Below are 10617 nucleotides of genomic sequence, written 5' to 3' on the forward strand. Positions count from 1 at the left end.
ATATATATTTAATTATATAAATTATAGTTTTAGTTCTTTATAATTCATATTGTATATATTACTTAAGTTTTTAAACATATTCGTACACACTGTTAATTAATTTAAATATCTATGTTTCTTTATAAAAATTAATAATTAATATATATGTAATATCTAAAATTTGTTAGTTTTAAAAAAATAATAAAATTTAACAAATAAATAATTATATGCAGTATGTACAAATGGTATTTATATATATAATTATATTAAATTTAATAAATTAATAATAATAATAATTTTATATTTAATTATATAAATTGTTTGTTTAATTCTTATTTTACATAATAATTAAATTATTAAACATCTACAAAGTCTAATTAAATAATTTAAATATTTATGTATTTTTTATATATTAATAATTAATATATAAATATATTCTTTAAAATAAAAAATTAATACTGTGAACGGGTTAAAAAAGCTAGTTTCATAACAAATGCTCTTAGCCACTAATATCATACAGAGAATAAGCCCTTGCTAAATGAAAAAAAGAAAGAAGTTCTGGAATAATATAACCCGGCTAACCAAACACACCGAGGGTTCTGAAAACCCTACAACTACCCTTAACCCTTCTATATAAATATTACATACAAACCAAGCGTGAAACCCTAATAGCAGTTTGGGAAGACAGGGAAAGATGCAGATCTTCGTGAAAACCCTGACGGGGAAGACCATCACCCTTGAGGTGGAGTCAAGCGACACCATTGACAATGTCAAAACAAAGATTCAGGACAAAGAAGGTGAGCAGTTTAATGGAAATGTCACTATTGATTATTTTTTGTTCTCTCCTATTCGTTTTTGTTTGACTCATTCTGTTCCTCTCTCTGTCCAGGGATTCCCCCGGACCAGCAGAGGTTGATCTTCGCTGGAAAGCAGCTTGAGGATGGCCGTACCCTCGCCGATTACAACATCCAAAAAGGTCTGCAAAATCTCAATTTTGAAATTGCGTACCATATTAATTTCTCTACTGCTCTGAATGCGGTAATTGATTGATTTTGTTATTTTTATATGCATTGTAAGGGTTGTAGCTAGTCATATGTGTATGAATGGAAAGATTTTAGGTGTTTGGGGTGGAAATCTGTAATCTTTAAATTGATAAGAATTAACCTAACAATCTTTATATGAATATGTAAATCAGATACTTTTTAATTTATTGGGTCCGACTCCAGGCACTTTCGAGTTGCATGATTGAAAAACAGCAAACCCCAAGTATTGTTAATTATGCTCAATGACTTTAGTGTAAATTGTGAGACTTATCATTGGGTTGGTTTCTCTATTTTACAGAGTCAACATTGCATCTTGTTTTAAGGCTTCGTGGTGGTATTATTGAGCCATCTTTGATGGCATTGGCCAGGAAGTATAACCAAGATAAGATGATCTGCCGCAAGTAAGTCTACATATCCAGTTGGTTCATTCAGAATTAATTTGAAATATTGTTCTTTTGTTAATTATAGTTAAAGCTGACAACAACTTGTTATAATGTATGCAAAAGTCACATGAAATTCGTTGTAAGCCTTCTGTAAGTGTCTGAATTCAGACATGAATGCTGAATGTGGTGTATGTGTACAATGATGTCTGTATGGAAAATGTATGGTTTGTTTTCTCTTAGCTGCGAGTTTCTGAAAAGCTCTGCACCAAGGTTTTATAGCCCACAACCCACCCTTCTATGTAGAAGATCTATGTTTTGTTCATTATACACATCCACTAATTCTTGATCATCCATTGAGATGGATAAATGGATAGATGCTAAACTATTCGTTCTAAACAATTTATTTACTGCTACTAATAACATTGTTTAATCAATGGCAATGACTTATTAACTAGAATGACATCTAAATGATGACTTTTTTTTACAATTGTAAAATAGCATTTATATGTACCAGGTTGTATCGATATATTCCTAATATTCTCATCCCTGTATTTTCTGTCCCCTCATTTCCCTCCATCCAAGCTAAGGCTAAGATGCCCTTTTACCTTTTACTTTCCAAGCTTCAAATTAAGTGCACTTTAAAAAGCATCAAGTAAGTGTTTTTTTCTGCCTTCTGTTGGTGAAGTAAGGCGGTGTTGAATTTTGATCTTAAACAATATATTGAAACATGGAATGACAGTATTCATAACAGAATTGTGGTCCATTCTCAGCCATTGTGCTCATAAATTGTTATGCTTTGCAGGTGTTACGCACGTTTACACCCTCGTGCTGTGAACTGCAGGAAAAAGAAGTGTGGACACAGCAACCAGGTAAAATAATTTATTAGCGTCATATATCACTTCTCTTAATTTTTATGGAATAGAATACTTTGTTATAAGAGTAATGGGGGCTTTTATTTTTGTATTGCAGTTGAGGCCAAAGAAGAAGATCAAGTAAACTGTTCTGATTGCAAGATGGAGACATGTTGTTATGGGTTACTGGGTATCTTGTAGTCCTGACAACTCCACTAGCTTCTTAGTATTGTAGGAAATCTTTTGGAAATTTGATTTTTGTTTTCAGTTTGAGACTCATTGTTATCAATTATGCTACGGTTCCTTGTGAGGATGATACAGTTTTGTTTTTGACACATGCATTTGAAGTGGTTGTTTCCCGTTTACTTTTTTTTTATTACTTAATTGCTTTTTTTTCCATGGGTAAATATAGTAACGGAATTAAGTAATTATTACGTAATTTTGATTCCTTAATTTTCTTATTTTTTTCTCGTGATAGAACATTACAGTAATTTTGATTTCTTAATTCCTTTTCTTAATGCCCTGATAATTAGTTAAGGACTTTCTTATTTTTGTAGGGTTACTAATTTGCTGACTTTATGGAACTTGTTTCATTGCTCATGACTTTTTTTTTCTTCAATATTTTGTGAATGTAAGCGTGGCTGCTGGTCTTCATTGAAAGTTTCATTGAACAGTTATTTTCCAAGTCAGTATGATATTTAACAACGATGAAAGTAAAAAGAAATGTTATACGACGTGATTGTTCGAAAGTACATGGGGCGTCCCGGCTTCTTGTGTATTTTAATGGCCTATCATAATAAGACCTAATTGTGATAGTATGGCATCCCCAATCATGAATCACTTGGCATTTCTCCTGGACAAGTAAAAATGAAACGGATCCATTAGCCCCTCGCCTTTCCCGATACGAGTTGATAAAGAAATGTGAGCTTCATTGAGAGAAAGTAAGGCTTTTCTCTTCCGCACCTTGAGCCGAGTTCTCGCTTCATATTTTATCTGTTATGAATGAAGTCACGTAAAACACTTGAATCATTGCAACCTCTTCTGTGTTTTATTTATTTTTTTATCTCGTTTGCCTTTTTAAAAATAGGAGAGTATGTATACCTGGTTTGGAAAATATTTTGGATCATTCTTCGAGGTGATTCGTTTGCTGCATAATCCAACCGAAGCAACTCGTCTGAGGATAGGCGCCAACCGAGAGCACCCAAATTTTCCTCAGCTTGTTTAATTGACTTGACTCCAGGAATTGGAACTGTTCCTTTGCAGATGCACCAATTTATAGCTACCTGACATGATAAATCAAAGAATGAGATTGTGATAAGGTATGTCGTTCGGGCAAGGTTGGGTCAAGTAGGCGGTCAGCATTGTCATTTTCCACGCACCAAAGACAAGGACAATTAAGTGGGTTGGTCGGTGGTTCTGTAAAAGGGTAGTACTTTATAACCTTTAAAAAAGTAAGCTGCGTTCGGAAGTACGGCATTTTAAAAAAATAAATGAGATATTAAAAGTTTGCATCTTAGGTGGTTGATGTTGATAATGCACCAACACTAGTTCTCATGTTTTTATGTGGATAAGATGTATGAGAAGACTTCTACAGTGTACAGTATCTTGATGTTGTTTTCTAATCATATTTAAAGTTTTACCTTATACATCTCACTGTATTACAAAAGTGAAACTTTAAATATGATTCAAAAGCAACACTTAATAGTCATGACACTATACGAAACTTTTCTTTTAAGAGGCTATAGTGCCTTTCTCATTCCAGATATCAATGATACTGATATTACTTAATCCTTCAATGGAATAATATGTGATGTACAAGCTTCCTTGAATAAAAAAGATCTTCTCCTGTTTTGCAGAGTTTAGTATTGGCTGATCTGGAGCTCAGGAACGAGCACAGAGGTTACAGTGTACGAGAAATATTGATTAAAGACCGAAGAAGGATGCTTGCAGCATGAATAATATGACTAAAAAGATAGATTAAAATATGTTATCCAAAAGATTGGCCAAGCTAAGAGAGCCCAGCTTTGCAAAAGTGATAAAACTAAGCTTAGATTTTGGTAGTTGTTGTGCTTCCTACTCAAACACATGTGGGAAAATGAAGTCTATAAAAAGGAGTGATAGACACGTCACTATCTATTCATTGATAGTAATATAGGACTATGTACTTCAAGAAATAGGACAATAGAACTTGTTCTCTTTCTTAAGATCTATGATCAAGCATTCAACATGCTTTTAGTTAGCAATCCTGCAATGCATATTTTACTACTAGTAGGCATTCCCAATATATCTACAAGAAATTGATAGCATAAAGAGAAAACAAAATGGAAAAGTGATTACTTGTGACATGGTTTTCCGCCGTTTATTTGCAATATCTCTCAGGGAACTCAATAAAGGATCTAGTCCCGGAAGTATTTGTTTAAATAGCAACGCCCTGTGAAATGCGGTTAATTACTAAACTATTCTATAAGAAAAAGATAATGATGCATTGTGATACAAAGTTATTCACTGTTTACCCCCCTTAAGTGTTTGCTTAAATATCAACATACCTTGGCCCATTTGGAAGTTTAGATGGTGAGTATTTCCCAGTAAGCATTCCAAGTCCCAGAGGACTATAAGCAATCATGCGAACACCCAGAGAGTCACATATACTCTTGATCTCTAGTTGATCTTTCCCCATGCTTAGCAAAGAAAATTGCACCTGAAACATTGAAATCATGAAGAGGATTAATAACATAATACCAACCAGTAAAGCATCACAATTTCTGATTGGTGACTACATACAAATAGCATGGTGTCTAGCAATTCACAACTGCTTGGAGTTATTCAGGCAACTAATGTTTATTACACTGATTCTCTTTCACAACACAACAAAGCAAAGTACTAATTATGGGCATTAGTTTTGTTACATGTACATTTCCTCTGACTTTTCTTTTTTTCATTTTTCTTTGAAAAGTCTCAAGAATATCTGAATTTGAAATGGTTTGACAATCAGATCATTCCTATTTTCCCATTCTGTCTAGCAAAATTTGAATGCTAAATTACATTTATGCATAACTTACCTGGGCTGAGCATAAGGGGACTCCACGGTCTTTCAGATAATCATGTATCTTTAGAAGCTGCTTTGGTCCATAATTACTTACTCCAACAGCTTTAACCAAACCCTAAATGACAACATGCATATGAGTACAGAAATTTTGATCATTCACAAATTTAAATTATTTTTTCTTGACGATGTAATAACCATTGAAGTCAATGTTTAAATATGCGGATCTAAAACTGAAAAGGAATGTATAATAAAAAGCACTCTGAATGACTTCATCCACATTTAGTGCTTTAAAAAAAGATTATTGTTTCCTTCCTCCCCTTTCAGGTTTATGCTACTTACGGAGCATTGCAAACATCAGTTATGAAGTTGAATAGCAAAACACATTTACAAGTTACCCTTTGGCCTGATCTTTAAACAATGTTTGACTCAAGGTCTTAATTATATATACCGATAATCCTGCTATTAAACGTGAATTATGGTAACCTTCTCATACATTGCCACTAAACCATCCCAAAGAGCTAATTCCTGCAAAGGAGCATAATTTGCAGTTGACCAATGCAGTTGTCCTATCCCAATTTGCTCAATTTGCATTCTATCTAGTGACGCCCTGAAATTTTATTTCATCCAAGTTCAAAACTATAGGCAAAAAAAGATACATCACGCAAATATTTGTCATAGGAGATGGGAAAGTAAGTTGATGAAGTATCAGATAGACACAAACAAATACCTGCAAGCATTCACAAACTGCCCTGGTGTAAGGCGCCATGGATATGCAGCAAACTTTGTAGCAATTACTATGTCACGCTTGCTCCCCTTTTTCTCTAAGGAAGTGTTACATTCATTTGGTGAACTCATGAGAATAAAAGAATCACCATATATATATATATATATATATATATATATATATACTCACACTTGTAATGTAAAGATTTTATATACTACTATTCAATTACAAACCATCATGTATACAAAGTATGTTGATTTTGATAAAAAAAACCATTTTAAAGGTTTAATGGTTACAGTGTAAAATGTTTTACACATTACAACATGATAATTATGATACATAAAATTAACACAAGTCAAACAACAAAACCATGTACACATGCACTCAAAGAGATTAAATGAAAGTTAGAAAGGAATGCGAGATGAACCTTGAAACTCTCGAATGAACCTCCCCAGAAGCTTCTCACTCTGACCGTTTAACCTTCCAGTGCCATAAGAATCAGCAGTGTCAAAGAGATTGATGTCGTAGTCCACAGCCATGTTGAAGATTTGTTGGAGCTCATTATCCATGGATTCCTGGTATCCCCAGAGAAACTGATTACCCCATGCCCACGTTCCAAACCCCATGGGAGACACACTCAGAGGACCCATCTTCACCTGCCACAATCAACCATTAAAATTCGAAGCTACCTTCCCACTCACACCACACATGCCAAAAAAGGAAAATTGTTTTACCTTTTGGGTTGGCCAGAAGGGAGGAAATTTGAGAGACTTGAAAGGGAAAGACGGTGTTGCTAATGATATGGGGTTAAGATTCCAAGGGCCAACACTGCAAACTGAGAGTGCCATTGATGAAGGGTGAGTGAAAATATGAAACACTGATACAAGAATCAGACTTATACCAGTTTCTAACACAGTTTACCAGCAGCGTTAGTATCAGTTGGTGTGTGGTAACCATTGAATTTTGATTTCCTTATGGATCAGTTTAGAAAAACAAAAGTAATAATAAACAACAAAAAGAAAACTAAAATTTTTGACAGCTGTGGGATTTGAACCCACGCCCTTTCGGACCAGAGCCTAAATCTGGCGCCTTAGACCACTCGGCCAAACTGTCTTTTTTGTTAAAGCTTTGTAATTTATAGTATATATATAAATACATAGACTATATTCCATTTTCAATCATTATTTTATAGAACAGTTCAATGGCAAATGTGAAAAGAATCAGATGAAGTTGATTTTGGTGCATACATTTATAAAATGCTCAGATTATTTTTTTTTTAATAAAATAGATTGTTTGCTAAGTGATGTTTGATTGAAGATAGGAACTTATCGTAATGTCTAACTCACACTCGCTATTTTCACTTCGTATTTGATGTGTGTGCATTTATGATATCGCTAGAATGATGGTTGTTCATATGGGGTAGGATAAGAGATGAATCTGAGCTGGAGTTCTGATCCATACAACTAGAGACACTCTTCTAATTTAATAAATATAATCATGTGAATGTAATTATTATTTCTTATACTTTAACTATTTTATGTTTAAAGTACTCAATTTTTAATTACAATTTAGAACACAAATCATTAAATTTGACCGCACCGATCAACGTTCTGGTGTTTTAGCTGAATTATATATCGATGAATTCATTTTAAGCATTAAAACTAATAAGTGAAAATCGTATGAACTGAAACAATTCCCTTTCAGGACTTGTAATTCTCCTCCAAATTTAGTGCCCAGAATTTAAGAATGTTGCGTTGTGTGATCTATTATTAGCAATTTATTATGGGAAATATTTCCATATATTGAATATCTAAACAAAGTTGGTCCTAAGACAGATGTTCTAATTATATTAGTCTAATCAAGAGCATGGATTTTGTAGGATAATATTTATGCAGACATTCTAGCCATTATAATTCATTCCTCAAATAGGTTTTTCTACTGGAATTCTCTTCTTTATTCATAGCTACTAATTTCAATAGAAATATTCTTTAATTCATAGCTGTTAAGTTTAATAGTTAGATAGATTCTTATAGTTTATTCTTATTTGGGTTTAGTTTTACCTCCTTATTCTTTCCTAGTTACTCGTTTTGTTTTAATGATATTTTTTGGCTTGTTGTCTCTACATGTTCTACTTTACGATGGAAATAGGTCCCTAGGAAAAGCTAAGAAATTGAAATTAACATATTCCCTGCTTCATGAATTGGAGCTATATCTTATTCACATTGTTCATTCGTTTTGTTTGTGTTCTTATAGAGATCGCAGTTGTTGATATAGGCATAAGCTAAAGTAATAAAAGAGAGGTCCCCTTAAGAATATTAAGTATTAACCCCTTGAAGTGGGAAAAGGAAAAAGAAGAAAGATCACACACGCACACACAAGCAAAGGGATGGGAAAGGCATGCAAGCATGAACAAACAGAGACATCATTGCACATTATTTCCTTTTCCAAATCTCTACACAATTGAATTTGGTGAGGCTAGCTTGATTCTCTCGCGATCAAATCAAGCCTACAAACTTTCTTCCAGTTTCTTGGCCTATTCGACATTCTGCTAGGCTGGAATTTTGAGTTTTGACCAGTTGGCAGCACAAGATCCAACCAATCTTTGTTCCTTCTCGGAGGAAACAAACATCATACATGCAACACAGAGTGTTGTTCATTTTCATGTCCAGAAATCTAACCATTGAGAGCTGCTACATGACTGGTCCAAGATGCCATTAGGGTCCACACTACTGTACCATTTTTCTAGTGATGCTAATGGTATCTCAGCCTGATCATTATCATCCACTCTGAGAAGTTGGTGTCCTTTGTCCTCAGATTTCTCACTCCTTATGATGCTATTCTCATTTTGATCATCTGAATACACACCTACTCTCTCTTCCACACCCTCAGTTGAAAACCTTGGTTTTGCTTCAGGCTTCCAACTGCTGTATCCACTGCCTGAACCACCATCCTCTATGCTGTGTTCTTTGGCACCCTTGTCTTCCCTTCCACCATCATGAGATGATTCCACCAAATCACTTAGCTTCTGCAACTGTTTGAGAAACAAATAACTAAGTTAAGGGTCACATGCTTTGTTGAGAGAATCAACAGTAAGAGCTAAGAAGTAGTCTTGTCAGAACAACCATAAACTTACCTCTACTTGCAAAGACTCCTTCTCTTTCTTTAGGGACTCAAACCTAGACGCTAAATTGTCATATTCATCCTTGAGTTTCCTGTATTCTTGCTCTATGCGTTTTGATTTCCACCTTGCCCTTCTGTTTTGGAACCATATGGCAACTTGGCGAGGCTGCAGGCCAAGATCTCTTGCCAGTTGCATCTTCTTCCTTGGCTCAAGCTTCGACTCTGTCTCAAATATGCATTCTAGTGATCTTATCTGCTCATCACTAAACCTCCTTTTGTTTTCTATCTTCTTGTTTTTCTTCCTTGATGCCTCCAAGCAGGCGAAACTTTCAACATTTTTTCCCTTTGATGCTTGAATATTCTCATCTCCCTCCATCGTGAGTAGTGAGAAAGGAAGTATTTTAAGGGTGGATTTGGAATTGATGCACAATCTGTTTGCCACCAACAAATAAAAAAGAATTATGTGATTTAAAAGTCCGGTGAGGGGGGATCAGGTGCAGAATATATAGCTAGCTATAAAAGAAAGTATCTCAAAACCATTTCTATCACGTTATTGCAACTTCTAATGGAAGGATCATGGTGTCCTATGGGATAAGATACCGTGTGGCTCTTACTATCTTTTGTTAAGTAAGAAGAAATTATCTTGCTTCCTTCGTTTACTTGTAGCCTATCTATCGCCCATATACTATTTTGTTTGTAGAAGGAACTGCTTGCTTGTCAGTTGTCACCCTCACAAGCACACGTATCTGTTGCTTTTTTATAACCAAACGAGGCAAGAAAATGAAATAGCCAAATTAGCCCTCAAATATATAGCGTGTCATATGATATTTGTCCTTGCAATGTATATTAGTCGGTCACAATACTTCACAAGTTAATGACATTCAACAAAACCAATACCTTGTCTGTGTAGATGAAGAAAAAATTAATGTAGTTTCTTCATAAACTAAATCAACTCATCATCTCAGCTTTAAGCGAAATTAGATGGAAGAGTTTATGCAAAAGTTAAAATGTATGAGTTGGTTTTAAATATATGAAGTAAACTATTTATTAAAACAAAGATAATTTTACTTGATGAAATATACACATTAAAGAACTTATATGGTAAATTCCATCTATAAAAGTTAATGACTCACTCTCTATCTTCCGACAAATAAGTTGTCAGGTAAAAGAAAATCTACAGGTCCAACAGAAGAATGAATTGATCAGGAATATTTCCATATAAGTGGCTGTACCAGTAATTGAAATTTTTAACATTTTAACTCTGTCATAACACAGTACCTTGCTGATACACTGTCACCAATATCAGTATCATAATATTATAACTCAAAGATGCAGCCAGCAGCACGTATAAGAACGTTTATTTGCTTTTTTTTAAAGAGAAAGTAATGATCAAGAATAACTAAGAACATTCATATATTTTAAGAGATTTGGTTATATGGTTGTTGATCTCAAGAAAAAAAGGTCAACAACA

General features: G+C 34.1%; 3 protein-coding genes and 1 non-coding gene across 9 annotated transcripts; 1 reads left to right on the forward strand and 3 right to left on the reverse strand.

The window, feature by feature from the left end:
* The first annotated feature begins 490 nt into the window (after positions 1 to 490).
* On the forward strand, positions 491 to 2621 carry LOC137820303 (ubiquitin-ribosomal protein eL40 fusion protein). The gene is made up of 5 exons (XM_068624298.2): positions 491 to 776; positions 869 to 955; positions 1321 to 1423; positions 2208 to 2274; positions 2375 to 2621. The coding sequence occupies exons 1-5, from the start codon at positions 674 to 676 to the stop codon at positions 2399 to 2401; spliced, it is 387 nt and encodes a 128-aa protein (XP_068480399.1). The 5' UTR covers positions 491 to 673; the 3' UTR covers positions 2402 to 2621.
* Positions 2622 to 2966: 345 nt separating this feature from the next.
* Positions 2967 to 7125, reverse strand: PLR1 (NAD(P)-linked oxidoreductase superfamily protein). Of its 3 annotated transcripts, XM_090294842.1 has the most exons (10): positions 6948 to 7125; positions 6761 to 6861; positions 6454 to 6682; positions 6030 to 6123; positions 5786 to 5909; positions 5316 to 5417; positions 4803 to 4954; positions 4594 to 4687; positions 3358 to 3539; positions 2967 to 3249 (listed from the first exon to the last, which is right to left on the reverse strand). In XM_090294842.1, the coding sequence occupies exons 3-10, from the start codon at positions 6674 to 6676 to the stop codon at positions 3246 to 3248; spliced, it is 975 nt and encodes a 324-aa protein (XP_090150968.1). In that variant the 5' UTR covers positions 6677 to 6682; positions 6761 to 6861; positions 6948 to 7125; the 3' UTR covers positions 2967 to 3245. The 3 variants fall into 3 exon arrangements, 2 of the variants coding, with proteins under 2 accessions (XP_090150968.1, XP_068480398.1); XR_016515384.1 differs by having other exon boundaries at positions 5796 to 5909; positions 6761 to 6995; XM_068624297.2 differs by having other exon boundaries at positions 6761 to 6994.
* TRNAL-UAG (transfer RNA leucine (anticodon UAG)) lies at positions 7060 to 7139 on the reverse strand. The gene has a single exon. It is a non-coding gene; the product is annotated as a tRNA-Leu (tRNA).
* Positions 7140 to 8432: 1293 nt separating this feature from the next.
* Positions 8433 to 9916, reverse strand: LOC137821489 (homeobox-leucine zipper protein ATHB-7). 4 transcript variants are annotated; one of them, XM_068626102.1, is made up of 3 exons: positions 9747 to 9885; positions 9160 to 9577; positions 8433 to 9057 (listed from the first exon to the last, which is right to left on the reverse strand). In XM_068626102.1, exons 2-3 carry the CDS (start codon positions 9520 to 9522, stop codon positions 8686 to 8688), a joined length of 735 nt encoding a protein of 244 aa, XP_068482203.1. In that variant the 5' UTR covers positions 9523 to 9577; positions 9747 to 9885; the 3' UTR covers positions 8433 to 8685. The 4 variants fall into 4 exon arrangements, with proteins under 4 accessions (XP_068482203.1, XP_068482204.1, XP_068482202.1 ...); XM_068626103.1 differs by having other exon boundaries at positions 9761 to 9880; XM_068626101.1 differs by having other exon boundaries at positions 9684 to 9876.
* Between the last annotated feature and the right edge of the window lie 701 nt (positions 9917 to 10617).

This window comes from Phaseolus vulgaris, chromosome 9, assembly GCF_051622355.1.
Source record: "Phaseolus vulgaris cultivar YP4 chromosome 9, ASM5162235v1, whole genome shotgun sequence".
Lineage (NCBI taxonomy): Eukaryota > Viridiplantae > Streptophyta > Magnoliopsida > Fabales > Fabaceae > Phaseolus > Phaseolus vulgaris.